The sequence below is a fragment of the Ranitomeya imitator genome, chromosome 4, assembly GCF_032444005.1.
Source record: "Ranitomeya imitator isolate aRanImi1 chromosome 4, aRanImi1.pri, whole genome shotgun sequence".
Taxonomy (NCBI): Eukaryota; Metazoa; Chordata; class Amphibia; order Anura; family Dendrobatidae; genus Ranitomeya; species Ranitomeya imitator.
The window spans coordinates 118091237-118109576 of record NC_091285.1 but is presented as its reverse complement, the minus strand read 5'-3'; the positions used below and the strand labels follow the sequence as shown (position 1 = coordinate 118109576).

The window sequence follows — 18340 nt, the reverse complement described above, 5'->3', positions numbered from 1 at the left end:
AGCATTTGTCCAGTATGGTTACGAACTACTTTTCCTCCCTTATCGATGTTCTCCCTCACAGGTCATTCACCTTTGATTACTGGGCATCCAAAATAGACACCTGGCCTGATTTGGCAGAATATGCATTACAGGAGCTCGCTTGTGCTGCTGCTAGTGTGCTATCAGAAAGAGTCTTTAGTGCTGCTGGTTCAATACTGACCGAAAAAAGGACACATCTGGCTACCCAGAATGTTGATGATCTAACCTTCATTAAAATGAACCAATCATGGATTTCAAATTATTTTGCCCCACCTTCTCCTGCTGACACGTAGCTTGTCTGAAAAATGACTTGCTTTTGGCCTCCTCTTACTGACTTCTCCAATTCCGCCATTTGAAGCTGCTGAATGTCCACCATAGGCCATTTTTATACCTCCCTAAATGGGCTGACTCCCCCCACAGGGCCATGGTCACCACCTGGCGCAAGCACCGGTGCGAGTGCCATTTGCCTGGACAGGTGGGTGCGCCCACTTTTGGACGACGGCTCTGGCACAGGGTCCCTCATAGTACAATGAAGTGTTTCTGATGGTGGTGGTGCACAACCAACATCAGACACACCGTTGTAATATGAGGGGCCCTGTGCCAGTACAGCCGCCCACGAGAGAGTGTTCCCCCCAGCTCGAACAGTGCTCTACCACTTGCAATACTTACCTCTCCCTGCTCCACCACTGTGTAGTCTGTGCTGTTAAATCCTTCAATGGCACTGCCAATACAAATTTGTTGAAATGATAGATGTTCGTTAAAATATACATGGGCCCTGGCCTCCATTTAGACCAGTTTATACTTTGCGCCTACTACCACTGTCTGCTACTCCGCAGAGGAGCCCACCCCAGTACCTAGCTATGCCACCTGTTTAGTCCTGTTACCAATTTTGAACTGCATTTAGCCTACAATTTTATTGTGGGCCTACAAACTGTGTCTGCGCCACTCATTACAGTTGTCCTCCACTAAACAAAGCAATGCTGCCTGTTTAGTCCTGTTACCAATTTTGAACTGCTTTTAGCCTACTTTTTTATTTTGGACCTACTAACTGTGTCTGCGCCACTCATTACAGTTGTCCTCCACTGAACAAAGCTATGCCGCCTGTTTAGTCCTGTTAACAATTTTGAACTGCATTTAGCCTACTTTATTATTTGGGATTATATCTGTGTTTCCTCCTTATCCTGCCATTGCCCAGCCAGTGCTAGATGAGTCTGCTGGTACATTGACTCAGACCACTACATTCCCCTTGCACTCTACACAGCCAGAATCTGACCCTGCTGAAAGTCAGGTTCCCCTTCCCGCATACTATACCACCTTACACGGGGACAAAGAGGAAGGTGCAGATGAAAGTGCAGGTTCCTTCATCAGATGGGAGGGCATACTCGTTGGCGACGTCACTGGCACAGGGCCCCTCATAGTACGGCAGTGTGTTTGACGGTGAGTGGTGCCTCCCACTGCCAGAGACACTTTTGCGTACTATGAGGGGCCCTGTGCCAGTGCCAAGTGCCAACGAGTGCCCCCCCTGCTTGCTCAGGATCACAGCACTTGCAAAGTTGAAATACTTACCTCTCTCTGCTCCACCGCCGTGACGTATTCCGCGTTTCCTGGGCCCACGAAAATCTTGAGCCAGCCCTACCCCCCCCCACAACTTTAGCCAAATGACCCCCTGTTTTTAATGCCTAACTATTATTATAAAGTAAATTAAGATTGACAAGCTTAAGAAATAAGAATTGATGTTTTTGGCATTAAAATGGACACTGTAGGTGTTTTCCTGTCCTCTACTCACTGCCGACTTTGATTCCCCATTGACTTGCATTTGGTTTCGTGTTTTGGTCGGCCCCCGACTTTTCGCAATAATCGGCCGATTTCACCCGACCCGACTTTTGACAAAGTCGGGTTTCACGAAACCCGACTCGATCCTAAAAAAGTAGAAGTCGCTCAACTCTACTGTATACCTTACACAAAGAGCATTTATAAAAGTAGGTGATAAAACTGTAATTAAGATTACGTCATCGGAGTCGAGTTGATGTTTCTTCATTGGTCACCTTAAGATGATACATTACTGAAGACACAATAGACGAAATAAATGATGTAACAGACTAGCTACTAACAATGCAATAATGATAATGTAATAATAAAGATGCAATATTTCTGTATGAACGGTTTTCTAAATCATTATAACCTTCTCTGGATCTTGAAAATTAGAGCCAATCAGCAAATTTAAGCATCATATTCATTTTCAGCACCACAAAATTAGTTAAATTCTACTGTTTTTGTCTCTGAACCAATCTGGCTATAGAACAGTTTATCAGCAGACATAGTGCTAAACATAATTAGCACTTGCTGTCAACACAGGATTTTTATGTTTTTTTTGTAACAGGCTAACACTAGCTTGTCTTTTTAGTCTGTAGAGTTATTGGGAGGCTGGTGGCTTTGGACAAGTGTGTCACGTGTATGTAGTGACTTGTAATAGCAGTTGTCTTCTAATTTATGCTGAACTAACAGATGGAAATTAAGTGGAATCCATTAGAATCTGTTATTTTTTCATCCTAATTAAAATAAGATCTTTAAAAAATACAAATCTTCCTTAGATGGAACAGCACAAAAACTGAAGTTGTGGTTTTCTTTGTCTGTAAATGACCATTAATAAAGGTTATAAGATTAAATGCGCCTATACAAAGAAGATTTTGTAAAATTAAAGGATAAAAACACCTTTCTTAATTTTTGTGGTTGAATGTTTAACAGAAAAACGGCCCCTAATTCATCATTGCCTTTGCGCCTCTTTTTTGTCTAGTTTTGGGTGTTTTGCACCCAATTCCTTAATCTGTTTGTTCCTTGTTGAAGTCTATACAGTATATGGTTGTCAGTACATTTTGTTTTCCGATTTGGGAATGTCGTTTAGAATTTTTAGCGTTTTTTTTGCTGGACACATCAATTGTGACTTTTTAAAAGTGTCTGAAAATTTCACACAATTCCACTCCACTCCCCTCTGGTGTATTTTTGAGAATTCCAGTATTTATATGAAAAGTGCTTTTTTTACACTCACAAGTTTTGACTTTGCTCCAAATTCATGAATACCGTGAGCCATTTTGAAAAATTTTGTGCAAAAAATGGCAACCAAAAGGGAAGGTGACAAAAGTATTGAAAATGATGAATCAGGGCCACAATGTTTAAATATTTTGTACTTATTATGATACTTTCATTTTTTCCTATGCACTAATGAAATCTGTAAGCTACTTAACGTACATATTGTAACAGTAATATGTATCATGGTGTGTTAATGGTACCGAAACCACACATGCTTCAAATCTGAACATTATGTTTGAATGAAACTAATGTGATATTACAATTAGTAGAGTTTACATCCTGCTTTCACCTGGTGTAACATCTCAATTAAGCTCTAACATTATTTCCATTTGCAGTATGACTTCATGGAACGTTTGGATGGCAAGGAAAAGTGGAGTGTGATAGAAGCCCCAAGAGAACGTCGCAGCATTCAGACACTTGTGCAAAATGAGGCAGTGTTTGTCCAGTACTTGGATGTTGGAATTTGGCACTTAGCCTTTTACAATGATGGGAAGGACAAGGAAATTGTATCGTTCAATACAGTTGTGCTAGGTAAGCATCTTCCTTTGTTATATGTGCTGTACTTGTAATACAGTGTATGACAAGGTTACAATTTCATTCCAAACTGTGTTAGTGCTTACTTCAGATGGTTTTTTCCCCCAAAATGGGGCCTGTCTTTTCTATTGGCTCTGTCTGATATCACACCAAATCACCACTAAAGTAAAAGAGTCTGCGATTTACAGCAAGCACAGCTAATAAACAAGATTGGTGTTTTTTCTGGGAAAAAAATAATTGCCTTTTTACAATCCTGTTACCCTTCTAAATCCACATTGAGGTTGCAATTTACCATGATTTTTACCCCTCTATATGGCAGGTCCCGTTATCTGCCTAAGATCTTATGTGCACAAATTCACACAGAATATCTATAGCTTTCCGTCCCGTGTGAATTTACCCTAAACCAGTCAAAGCTCAATTCTTGACAAATTGTGTTCTGAGGTTCAAAAAAGTAGCCTATGTACTGTATTGTTGATATTAACAAAAAGAAGTTGAAAATGTAGAGATGTAGCATTTGCCCATACAATCTCAGGTACTACAAAGTACTCAAAAAATCTAATTACTTTCTAGTTAAAAACATACAGCAATGGTATGTAGAGAAATAATACAAAGAGGGCTTCTCGAAAAGAAAGGCCCATGATATGTGATCAGTGGAAGTTCAGCAGAAGTAAACAGGCTGTTACAAATGAAAAGGTCAAGTTGGAATACTAGGCAAATCTGCCAACACAATGCTTCAATGAACATTGATGGGGGTATGACGTTGATTGTCCTTTTATTTTTGAGTATGTCTGATTCTGGGAATTTCATAATATGTAGTGAATTTGTGAAATGCTATTATTCAATAGCCTATGGAGATTCTCCTTAATATTTTATTACTCAGCAGTGTAATTAGACCAGGGTTCTCTTCACTTACCCAAATACCAGAGGTCACATTTGAAATCACCAAGAACCTAGTCCAACAAATAGCACAAGTAGGTGTTTATAGTGTACTAGATGGTGGCCCGATTCTAACGCATCGGGTATTCTAGAATATGCATGTCCCTGTAATATATGGACAATGATGATTCCATAATTCGCGGCAGACTGTGCCCGTTGCTGATTGGTCGAGGCAACCTTTATGACATCATCGTCGCCATGGCAACCATTATGACATCATCGTCGCTGTGCCCGTTGCTGATTGGTCGAGGCCTGGCGGCCTCGACCAATCAGACGCGGGATGTCTACGTCCTTTATGACATCATCGTTGCTGTGCCCGTTGCTGATTGGTCGAGGCCTGGCGGCCTCGACCAATCAGAGAGCAGGGATTTCCAGGACAGACAGACAGACAGACAGACAGACAGACAGACGGAAAAACCCTTAGACAATTATATATATAGATGGGTATGTACACATTATTGATGCCAGCAAACCTGCATAATTTTGGAAGCAGAAGACACTTCATGAAAATGTTGGCGGTGTTTCCCTTGAATATATATGACCTTCAGTGATGCAAATGTGCATACCTTGCTTCGTTACCTATGAACTGTTTTGTCAGTCTTTGTAATATCTTTTTTATTATATAAATTAAGAATTCTCATAGCTTAAAAACACTGTTCTTTCTCCTATGTGCAATTTCATGTACAGCATAATATAGCGGCAGCTTTCAAGCTGAAAACAAAAGGATAGACATGTCACTTTTTTAGCTACTTTATAGCTTTCAAAGCAGAAGCAGTTAAAATAAAGAAACATATGCAAATCAAGTCGTTTTGGCACTTTTTCAGGTTGGTTCCAGTTGGAATCCACCTGAAAAATTATTATTCTAATTTAGTGAGATAATGACTTTTGGGTTTTCATTGGCTGTAAGCCATAATCATCAATACTAACAGAAATAAACACTTGAAATAGATCACTCTGTTTGTTATGACTCTATATAATATATGAGTTTCATTTTTTGTATTGAAGAACTGAAATAAATTATTTTTTGATGATATTCTAATTTTGTGACAAGCACCTGTGTATTCAGCAGAGCAGTCAGAATCTTATCTCCCAACTTTTGTAAACAGGAAGAGACACATTAATACCTATGTGTCCTTAATAGTGTTGAGCGATACCGTCCGATACTTGAAAGTATCGGTATCGGATAGTATCGGCCGATACCCGAAAAATATCGGATATCGCCGATACCGATATCCGATACCAATACAAGTCAATGGGACATCAAGTATCGGAAGGTATTCTCATGGTTCCCAGGGTCTGAAGGAGAGGAAACTCTCCTTCAGGCCCTGGGATCCATATTAATGTGTAAAATAAAGAATTAAAATAAAAAATATTGATATGCTCACCTCTCCGGCGGCCCCTGGACATCATGCTGCTAACCGGGAGGCTTCTTTGTTTAAAATGCGCGCCTTTAGGACCTGGGAATGACGTCCCGGGTTCTGATTGGTCGCGTGCCGCCCATGTGACCGGCACGCGACCAATCAGAAGCCGTGACGTCATTCGCAGGTCCTCAATTCCTAGAATTAGTTGAGAATGAGTTTTTGTGAATGAGAATGAGAATGACGTCGCGGCTTCTGATTGGTCGCGTGCCGGTCACATGGGTGGCACGCGACCAATCAGAACCCGGGACGTCATTCCCAGGTCCTAAAGGCGCGCATTTTAAACAAAGAAGCCTCCCGGTTAGCAGCATGATGTCCAGGGGCCGCCGGAGAGGTGAGCATATCAATATTTTTTATTTTAATTCTTTATTTTACACATCCCTATTGATCCGATACCGATACCCGATATCACAAAAGTATCGGATCTCGGTATCGGAATTCCGATACCGCAAGTATCGGCCGATACCCGATACTTGCGGTATCGGAATGCTCAACACTAGTCCTTAATTATTAGTTGTTAGACGCTTCAATAAAAAGCCTGTTGGGATGCCATTGCCACCAGACAAGAAGTGATTCTAACCAGAATGAAGTCATAAATACAAAGCTTATTAGTAGTGTTGAGCATTCCGATACCGCAAGTATCGGGTATCGGCCGATACTTGCGGTATCGGAATTCCGATACCGAGATCCGATACTATTGTGGTATCGGGTATCGGTATCGGATCCATAGGGATGTGTAAAATAAAGAATTAAAATAAAAAATATTGATATATTCACCTGTCCGGCGGCCCCTGGACATCATGCTGCTAACCGGCAGGCTTCTTTGTTTAAAATGCGCGCATTTAGGACCTGCGAATGACGTCCCGGCTTCTGATTGGTCGCGTGCCGCCCATGTGACCGCCACGCGACCAATCAGAAGCCGTGATGTCATTCGCAGGTCCTCAATTCCTAGAATTAGGAGTTTAGTGAATGAGAATGACATCGCGGCTTCTGATTGGTCGCGTGCCGCTCATGTGACCGCCACGCGATCAATCAGAAGCCGCGACGTCATTCTCATTCACAAAACTCCTAATTCTAGGAATTGAGGACCTGCGAATGACGTCACGGCTTCTGATTGGTCGCGTGGCGGTCACATGGGCGGCACGCGACCAATCAGAAGCCGGGACGTCATTCGCAGGTCCTAAACGCGCGCATTTTAAACAAAGAAGCCTGCCGATCAGCAGCGTGATGTCCAGGGGCCGCCGAAAAGGTGAATATATCAATATTTTTTATTTTAATTCTTTATTTTACACATTAATATGGATCCCAGGGCCTGAAGGAGAGTTTCCTCTCCTTCAGACCCTGGGAACCATCAGCATACCTTCCGATACTTGGTGTCCCATTGACTTGTATTGGTATCGGATATCGGTATCGGCGATATCCGATATTTTTCGGGTATCGGCCGATACTATCCGATACCGATACTTTCAAGTATCGGACGGTATCGCTCAACACTACTTATTAGTAATCAATTTAAAATGGATATGTAAAAATAGACAGTGCTAAAACCTCTGTGTAGAGGGGGAGACACAGCACAGTATCTTAGCACTATAGGTAAAGTGATAACAGGACAATAACAAGATGTCAATAAATAAGTTAATTTCAAAAGAATACGTGTATCACAATTAAGAAACATTTAGTGCACAAAATGGATAAGCCTATATGCTAGTACCTGAAATAGGTTTATCTGACAATTAGCTAAGGATAAAAACACAGCAGTATAAAATAAATCCACAGTCTATATGCTGGATAGCCAAAGTAGGGGTTAAAAAATACCCATTAAAACATTCATTAGCTTAATGAGGCTGGTGAATAGATTGTGCAGCTGGAAGTCCTTACCACAAGTGTTATCAGTGGAGCTGTGCTTACACCTCCCGCCTGATGGGCACCTTTTCGCTGCTCGCTTCTTCCGGGGGCGTGTGCAGTGAGGGGGTGCTGACACATTTAAAGGGAATCTGTTACCCCAAAATTTGCCTGTAAGCTAATACAGCATCTGGGGCTTATTTGCAGCATTCTGTAATGCTGTAGAAAAGCCCCCGATGTAACCTGCAAGATAAGAAAAACGGGTTATAGTATACTCACCCAGGGGCAGTCCCAGTGCATTCTGGTCCGATGGGCATCATGGTCCTGGTCCGGCGTCTCCCATCTTCATGCGATGACGTCCTCTTCTTTTCTTCCTGCCATGGCTGTTGCACAGGTGTAATTTGTCTGCCCTGTTGAGGGCAGAGCAAAGTACTGCAGAGTGCAGGCGCCAGGAAAAGTCAGAGAGGCCCGGCGCCTAAGCACTGCAGTACTTTGCTCTGCCCTCAACAGGGCAGACAAAGTATGCCTGAGCAGGAACCGCGGCAGGAAGAAAAGAAAAGGACGTCATTTTATGAAGATGGGAGGCGCCGACCCGGATCGCGACACCCATGGGACCGGACCGCACCGGGACCACCCCTGGTGAGTATAATATAACCTGTTTTTCTTATCTTGCAGGTTACATCGGGGGTTTATCTACAGCATTACAGAAGTCCCTGATGCCGGGGGCCTTAGCTTATAGGCAACTTTTCGGGTGACAGATTCCCTTTAAATACGGAGTGGCCATTAGTGATAGGTTGTCTCCGGGTGCAAGTAGTGCATGCATTAATTAACCCCTTTACCCCCAAGGGTGGTTTGCACGTTAATGACCGGGCCAATTTTTACAATTCTGACCACTGTCCCGTTATGGAACACTTCATAGTTACATAGTTATTATGTTGAAGGAAGACTATAAGTCCATCTAGTTCAACCCATAGCCTAACCTAACATGCCCTAACATGTTGATCCAGAGGAAGGCAAAAAAAACCCATGTGGCAAGAGTAAGCTCCACATTGGGGAAAAAAAATTCCTTCCCTACTCCACATACGGCAATCAGAATAGTTTCCTGGATCAACGGCCTATCAAGGAATCTAGTGTATATAACCTGTAACATTATACTTTTCCAGAAAGATATCCAGTCCCCTCTTAAATTTAAGTAATGAATCACTCATTACAACATCATACGGCAGAGAGTTCCATAGTCTCACTGCTCTTACAGTAAAGAATCCACGTCTGTTATTATGCTTAAACATTTTTTCCTCCAAACGCAGAGGATGCCCCCTTGTCCCGGTTTCAGGTCTATGATTAAAAAGATCATCAGAAAGGTCTTTGTACTGTCCCCTCATATATTTATACATTAACATAAGATCACCCCTTAGTCTTCGTTTTTCCAAACTAAATAGGCCCAAGTGTAATAACCTATCTTGGTATTGCAGACCCCCAGTCCTCTAACAACCTTGGTCGCTCTTCTCTGCACCCGCTCTAGTTCAGCTATGTCTTTCTTATACACCGGAGACCAGAACTGTGCACAGTATTCTAACTGTGGTCGAACTAGTGACTTGTACAGAGGTAAAATTATGTTCTCCTCATTATGTTCTCCTTCAACAGATCTTGGCGATTCTGACATTGTTTTCTCGGGACATATTGTACTTCATGATAGTGGTAAAATGTCTTCGATATAACTTGCGTTTATTTGTGAAAAAAAAACGTAAACTTGGCGAAAATTTTGAAAATTTTGCAATTTTCCAAGTTTTAATTTTTATGCCCTTAAATCAAAGAGATATGTCATGTAGAATAATTAATAAGTAACATTTCCCACATGTCTGCTTTACATCAGCACAATTTTGGAACCAAAAATTTTTTTGTTAGGGAGTTATAAGGGTTAAAAGTTGACCAGCAATTTCTCATTTTTACAGCACCAATATTTTTTAGGGACCACATCACATTTGAAGTCATTTTGACGGGTCTATATGATAGAAAATAACCAAGTGTGACACCATTCTAAAAACTGCACCCCTCAAGGTGCTCAAAACCAAATTCAAGGAGTTTATTAACCCTTCATGTGTTTTACAGAAATTTTTGGAATGTTTAAAAAAAAATTAACATTTAACTTTTTTCACAAAAAAATTATTTCAGCTCCAATTTGTTTTATTTTCCCAAGGGTAAGAGAAGAAATTGGACCCCAAAAGTTGTTGTGCCATTTGTTCTGAGTACGCCAATACCCCACATGTGGGGTTCCCATGAGGAACTTATCTAGATGTGTTTTGACAGCTTTGAACCCCCAAGTGTTTCACTACAGTTTATAACGCAGAGTCGTGAAAATAAAAATGAATTTTTTCCCACAAAAATGTTTTTTTAGACCCCCAAATTTTCATTTTCCCAACGGTAACAAGAGAAATTGCACCCCAATAATTGTTGTCTAATTTGTCCTGAGTATTCTGATACCCCATATGTTGGGGTAAACCCCTGTTTGGGCGCACGGGAGAGCTCGGAAGGGAAGGACCACTGTTTTACTTTTACAACGCAGAATTGGCTGGAATTGAGATCGGATGCCATGTCGCGTTTGGAGAGCCCTGATGTGCCTAACCAGTGAAAACCCCCAATTCTAACTGAAACCCTAACCCCAACACACCCCTAACCCTAATCCCAACCACAACCCTAACCACACCCCTAACCCTGACACACCCCTAACCCTAATCCCAACCGTAAATGTAACCCTAACCCTAACTTTGGCCCCAACCCTAACCCTAACTTTAGCCCCAACCCTAACTTTAGCCCCAACCTTAACTCTAACTTTAGCCCAAACCCTAACTTTAGCCCCTACCCTAACCCTAGCCCCAACCCTAGCCCCAACCCTAGCCCCAACCCTAACCCCAACCCTAACCCTAACCCCAGCACTAACCCTAGCCCCAACCCTAACCCCAACCCTAGCCCTAACCCTAGCCTTAATGGGAAAATGGAAATAAATACATTTGTTTTATTTTTTTATGTTTCCCTAACTAAGGGGGTAATGAAGGGGGGTTTGATTTACTTTTATAGCGGGTTTTTTATGATTGGCAGCCGTCACACACTAAAAGACGCTTTTTATTACAAAAAATATTTTTTGCATTACCACATGTTGAGACCTATAATTTTTCCATACTTTAGTCCACAGAGTCATGTGAGGTCTTGCTTTTTGCGGGACAAGTTGACATTTTTATTGGTAACAATTTTCGGGCACGTGACATTTTTTGATCGCTTTTTATTCCGATTTTTGTGAGGCAGAATGACCAAAAACCAGCTATTCATGAATTTCTTTTGGGGGGGCGTTTATACCGTTCCTTGTTTGGTAAAATGGATAAAGCAGTTTTATTCTTCGGGTCAGTACCTTTACAGCGATACCTCATTTATATCTTTTTTTATGTTTTGGCGCTTTTTATTCGTTAAAAACTATTTTATAGAAAAAAGAATTATTTTTGCATCACTTTATTCTGAGGACTGTAACTTTTTTATTTTTTTGCTGATGATGCTGTATGGCAGCTCGTTTTTTGTGGGACAAGATGACGTTTTCAGCAGTACCATGGTTATTTATATCCGTCTTTTTGGTCGCGTGTTATTCCACTTTTTGTTTGGCAGTATAATAATAAAGCGAGGTTTTTTGCCTCATTTTTTTGTTTTCCGGTGTTCACTGAAGGGGTTAACTAGTGGGACAGTTTTATAGGTCAGGTCGTTACGAATGCGGCTAAACTAAATATGTGTACTTTTATTGTTTTTTTTTTATTTAGATAAAGAAATGTATTTATGGGAACAATATATATTTTTTCTTTATTTAGGAATTTTTTTTTAAAAATTTTTTTACACATCTAAAAAATTTTCTTTTTTACTTTGTCCCAGGTGGGATATCACTGTATAGTGAAAGATCGCTGATCCGTGACCGCTCCTGGCACATAGCGCCGAATGTCAGCTGCGATAGTCAGCTGACACCCGGCCGCGATCAGCCTCGCTCCCCCCGTGAGTGCGGCCGATCGCGCTGGACGTACTATTCCGTCCTTGGGAATTAGGGCCCACCCTACATGAATGGAATAGTACGTCCAATGTCAGAAAGGGGTTAATGCATTAATTGATTATTAATAAACTTTGTATTTTTAACTTCATTATGGTTAGAATCACTTTTTGTCTGGTGGCAATGCACCACAAAAGACACCTTGTTGGTGTAAAAAGAGAAACATGTATTGTGGCACATACACAATAGTTATGCCCCTATTGAAACCCCTTAGTGTTCTCACCCACGAAACCCCTTTCATAGCCATTATATAGTTTTATGCTCTAAAAAGTGCTGCCACCGAAACCCAGAGTATAATACCCCCACACCTTTCAGTCTGATGGCCCCTATGACGACACAGTGTTAATTTGACCACTGGTAGGTTCCTTTGTTCAGTAGGTCAAAGGACATGAGCCTTTGTTTCATGTGAGAATGTGCATTGACCCTTGTATATTAATTTGTGGAATGCCTGCAGATTACTTATTGCATCATCCCCTTGTGGTCTATTAGTCTGCACAACTTGCAGGACAAATATGCAGTTTAATTGAACAATTAAACAGTAAGGGATTACCTTACCTAACCTTCCCCAATCCTGTGGGACAATGCCTTGAAATAATATCTGTGGTATATAAAAGGGCCTTGCTCCTGTCAGTGACTCTACGCCATGTTCCAAATCATTATGCAAATTATATTTTTCTCGGATTTTCCATTAGAGTATACATCAAATTTTATTGAAGAAACCTCCCAATGATAACAGTATAATCTCCAAAATGAATAAAAACTCAAAATGCACTGTTCCAAATTAATAGGCACAGTAGAATTTCTAAACATTTGATATGTTTTAAAGAACTGAAAATGCTCATTTGTTGAATTTGCAGCATTAGGAGGTCACATTCACTGAACAAAAAAGCTATTTAACTCCAAAACATCCTAACAGGCGAAGTTACATGTTAACATAGGAACCCTTCTTTAACCCCTTCCCGACCCATGACGTAGGCGTCATGAAAGTCGGTGCCAATCCGACCCATGACGCCTATGTGGCGTCATGGAAAGATCGCGTCCCTGCAGATCGGGTGAAAGGGTAACTCCCATTTCACCCGATCTGCAGGGACAGGGGGAGTGGTAGTTTATCCCAGGGGGGGTGGCTTCACCCCCCCCGTGGCTACGATCGCTCTGATTGGCTGTTGAAAGTGAAACTGCCAATCAGAGCGATTTGTAATATTTCACCTATTATAACGGGTGAAATATTACAATCCAGCCATGACCGATACTGAAATATCATCGGCCATGGCTGGAAATACTAATGTGCCCCCACCCCACCGATCGCCCCCCCAGCCCTCCGATCTCCCCGGTACACTGCCCCGCTCCCCTCCGTCCTGTGCTCCGCTCCCCCCCGTGCTCTTGTCCGCTCACCCCCGTGCTCCAATCACCTCCCTGTGCTCCAATCACCCCCCCTGCACTCCGATCCACCCCCCCGTGCTCCGTTCCACCGCCCGTGCTCCGTTCCACCCCCCCCTTGCTCCGTTCCACCCTCCCCGTGCTCTGTTCCACCCCTCCCGCGCTCCGATTCACCCCCCCATGCTCCGATCCCCCCCCCGTGCTCCCCCCCCACCCCATCATACTTACCGATCCTGCCGGGGTCCGTCCGTCTTCTCCCCGGGCTCCGCCATCTTCCAAAATGGTGGGCGCATGCGCAGTGCGCCCGCCGAATCTGCCGGCCGGCAGATTCGTTCCAAAGTGCATTTTGATCACTGAGATATAATCTATCTCAGTGATCAAAATAAAAAAATAATAAATGCCCCCCCCCCCTTTGTCACCCCCATAGGTAGGGACAATAAAAAAAATAAAGAATTTTTTTTTTCCCACTAATGTTAGAATAGGGTTAGGGGTAGGGTTAGGGGTAGGGTTAGGGTTAGGGGTAGGGTTAGGGGTAGGGTTAGGGGTAGGGTTAGGGGTAGGGTTAGGGTTTTGTTATGTGCACACGTATTCTGGTCCTCTGCGGATTTTTCCGCTGCGGATTTGATAAATCCGCAGTGCTAAACCGCTGCGGATTTATGGCGGATTTACCGCGTTTTTTCTGCGCATTTCACTGCGATTTTACAACTGCGATTTTCTATTGGAGCAGTTGTAAAACCGCTGCGGAATCCGCACAAAGAAGCGACATGCTGCGGAATGTAAACCGCTGCGTTTCCGTGCAGTTTTTCTGCAGCATGTGTACAGCGATTTTTGTTTCCCATGGGTTTGCATTGAACTGTAAACTCATGGGAAACTGCTGCGGATCCGCAGTGTTTTCCGCAGCGTGTGCACATACCTTTAGAAGTAGGCCATGTGCACACGGTGCGGATTTGGCTGCGGATCCGCAGCAGTGTTCCATCAGGTTTACAGTACCATGTAAACCTATGGAAAACCAAATCCGCTGTGCCCATGGTGCGGAAAATACCGCGCTGAAACGCTGCGTTGTATTTTCCGCAGCATGTCAATTCTTTGTGCGGATTCCGCAGCGTTTTACACCTGTTCCTCAATAGGAATCCGCAGGTGAAATCCGCACAAAAAACACTGGAAATCCGCGGAAAATCTGCCGGTAAAACGCAGTGCCTTTTACCCGCGGATTTTTCAAAAATGATGCTGAAAAATCTCACACGAATCCGCAACGTGGGCACATAGCCTTAGGGTTAGGGTTGGAATTAGGGTTGTGGTTAGGGTTGTGATTAGGGTTATAGCTACAGTTGGGATTAGGGTTAGGGGTGTGTTGGGGTTAGTGTTGGAGGTAGAATTGAGGGGTTTCCACTGTTTAGGCACATCAGGGGTCTCCAAACGCAACATGGCGCCACCATTGATTCCAGCCAATCTCGTATTCAAAAAGTCAAATGGTGCTCCCTCAATTCCGAGCCCCGACGTGTGCCTAAACAGTGGTTTACCCCCACATATGGGGAACCAGCATACTCAGGATAAACTGTGCAACAATTACTGGGGTCCAATTTATCCTGTTACCCTTGTGAAAATAAAAAAATGCTTGCTAAAACATCATTTTTGAGGAAAGAAAAATGATTTTTTATTTTCACAGCTCTGCGTTGTAAACGTCTGTGAAGCACTTGGGGGTTCAAAGTGCTCACCACATATCTAGATAAGTTCCATGGGGGGTCTAGTTTCTAAAATGGGGTCACTTGTGGGGGGTTTCTACTGTTTAGGAACACCAGGGGCTCTGCAAACGCAACGTGACGCCCGCAGACCATTCCATCAAATTCTGCATTTCAAAAGTCACTACTTCCCTTCTGAGCACCGACGTGTGCCCAAACAGTGGTTTACCTCCACACATGGGGTATCAGCGTACTCAGGAGAAACTGGACAACAACTATTGGGGTCCAATTTCTCCTGTAACCCTTGGGAAAATAAAAAATTCTGGGCTAAATAATTATTATTGAGGAAAGAAAACGTATTTATTATTTTCACGGTTCTGCATTATAAACTTCTATGAAGCACTTGGGGGTTCAAAGTGCTCACCACACATCTAAATAAGTTCCTTTCGGGGTCTAGTTTCTAAAATGGGGTCACTTGTGGGGGAGCGCCAATGTTTAGGCACACAGGGTCTCTCCAAACGCGACATGGTGTCTGCTAACAATTGGAGCTAATTTTCCATTCAAAAAGTCAAATGGCACGCCTTCCCTTCCGAACCCTGCCGTGTGCCCAAACAGTGGTTTACCCCCACATATGAGGTATCGGCGTACTCGGGAGAAATTGCCCAACAAATTTTATGATCCATTTTATCCTATTGCCCATGTGAAAATGAAAAAATTGAGGCGAAAATAATTTTTTGTGTGAAAAAAAAGTACTTTTTCATTTTTACAGATCAATTTGTGAAGTACCTGAGGGTTTAAAGTGCTCACTAGGCATCTAGATAAGTTCCCTGGGGGGTCTAGTTTCCAAAATGGGGTCACTTGTAGGGTAGCGCCAATGTTTAGGCACACAGGGTCTCTCCAAACGCGACATGGTGTCCGCTAACGATGGAGATAATTTTTCATTCAAAAAGTCAAATGGCGCCCCTTCCCTTCCGAGCCTTACCATGTGCCCAAACAGTGGTTTACCCCCACATATGAGGTATTGGTGTACTCAGGAGAAATTACCCAACAAATTTTATGATCCATTTTATCCTGTTACCCATGTGAAAATGAAAAAATTGAGGCTAAAAGAATTTTTTTGTGAAAAAAAGTACTTTTTCATTTTTACGGATCAATTTGTGAAGCACCTGGGGGTTCAAAGTGCTCACTATGCATCTAGATAAGTTCCTTGGGGCGTCTAGTTTCCAAAATGGGGTCACTTGTGGGGGAGCTCCAATTTTTAGGCACACGGGGGCTCTCCAAACGTGACATGGTGTCCGCTAAAGAGTGGAGCCAATTTTTTATTCAAAAAGTCAAATGGCGCTCCTTCCCTTCCAAGCCCTGCCGTGTGCCCAAACAGTGGTTTACCCCCACATATGAGGTATCAGCGTACTCAGGACAAATTGGACAACAACTTTCGTGGTTCAGTTTCTCCTTTTACCATTGGGAAAATAAAAAAATTGTTGCTAAAAGATAATTTTTGTGACTAAAAAGTTAAATGTTCATTTTTTCCTTCCATGTTGCTTCTGCTGCTGTGAAGCACCTGAAGGGTTAATAAACTTCTTGAATGTGGTTTTGAGTACCTTGAGGGGTGCAGTTTTTAGAATGGTGTCACTTTTGGGTATTTTCAGCCATATAGACCCCTCAAACTTACTTCAAATGTGATGTGGTCCCTAAAAAAATGGTTTTGTAAATTTCGTTGTAAAAATGAGAAATCGCTGGTCAAATTTTAACCCTTATAACTTCCTAGCAAAAAAAAATTTTGTTTCCTAAATTGTGCTGATGTAAAGTATACATGTGGGAAATGTTATTTATTAACTATTTTGTGTCACATAACTCTCTAGTTTAACAGAATAAAAATTCAAAATGTGAAAATTGCGAAATTTTCAAAATTTTCGCCAAATTTCCATTTTTATCACAAACGCAGATTTTATTGACCTAAATTTACCACTAACATGAAGCCCAATATGTCACGAAAAAACAATCTCAGAACCGCTAGGATCCGTTGAAGCGTTCCTGAGTTATTACCTCATAAAGGGACACTGGTCAGAATTGCAAAAAACGGCAAGGTCTTTAAGGTCAAAATAGGCTGGGTCATGAAGGGGTTAATATCACCTTCACATTTCTTGCATCCATTGAGCTTGTGAGTTTTTGTACAGTGTCTGCTTGTATTTCTTTGCATGAAGTCAGAATAGCCTCCCAGAGCTGCTGTTTCGATGTGAACTGCCTCCCACCCTCATAGATCTTTTGCTTGATGATACTCCAAAGGTTCTCTATAGGGTTGAGGTCAGGGGAAGATGGTGGCCACACCATGAGTTTATCTCCTTTTATGCCTATAGCAGTCAATGACTCAGAGGTATTCTTTCCGCAGCATGAGATGGTGCATTGTCATGTATGAAGATGATTTTGCTCCTGAAGGCACGTTTCTGCTTTTTAGACCATGGAAGAAAGTTGTCAGTCAGAAACTCTATATACTTTGCAGAGGTCATTTTCATACCTTCAGGAAACTTAAAAGGCCCTACCAGCTACCAGCTCAAAACATGACTCCTCCACCTCCTTGCTGACGTTGCAGCCTTGTTGGGACACGGTGGCCATCCACCAACCATCCACTACTCCATTCATCTGGACCATCCAGGGTTGCTCGATATTCATCAGTAAACAAGACTGTATGAAAATTATTCTTGTGTATGTCTGGGCTCACTGCAACCGTTTCTGCTTGTCAACACTGTTTAGGGGTGGCCGAATAATAGGTTTATGAACCAAAGCAAGACTTTAAAGGATCCTACACCTTGAAGTTCGAGGGACTCCAGAGGCACCAGCAGCTTCAAATATCTGTTTGCTGGTTTGTAATGGCATTTTAGCAGCTGCTCTCTTAATCTGATGAACTTGCCTTACAGAAACCTTCCTCATTATGCCTTTATCAGCACGAGCACGTCTGTGCTCAGATTCAGCCACAAATCTCTTAACAGTACGATGATCACGCTTAAGCTTTTGGGAAATATTAATGTTTTCATCCCTTGACCAAGGTATTGCATATTTGATGCTCTTCGGCAGCAGAGAGATCCTTTTTCTTTCCCATGTTACTTGAAAACTGTGGCCTGCTTAATAATGGGGAACATCATTTTTAAGTAGTTTTTCTTTAATTAGAATCTCCTGGAAAACTAATTATCACGTGTTTAAGATTGATTTCAGTGATCCATTGAGCCCTGAGACAATACTTCCATGAGTTTATTTGAAAAACAAAACAATTAAATCTTAATGACACTTAAATCCAATTTGCATAATAATTTGGATCACGCTGTACAGTATGTCAGCCAAGGAACTACGGTTCTAGCTGGAATACTGCTCTACTG

General features: G+C 42.3%; 1 protein-coding gene across 4 annotated transcripts in view; it reads left to right on the top strand.

Annotated features, from left to right (window-relative positions):
* Nucleotides 1-18340, top strand: part of TENM2 (teneurin transmembrane protein 2) — a 3136407-nt gene that overhangs the window by 1566517 nt on the left and 1551550 nt on the right. For all 4 annotated transcript variants that reach the window (XM_069763919.1, XM_069763918.1, XM_069763915.1 and 1 more), the window contains one exon: nucleotides 3441-3636. In XM_069763919.1, coding sequence (XP_069620020.1) covers nucleotides 3441-3636 — 196 coding nt within the window. The remainder of the gene's footprint in view (nucleotides 1-3440; nucleotides 3637-18340) is intronic.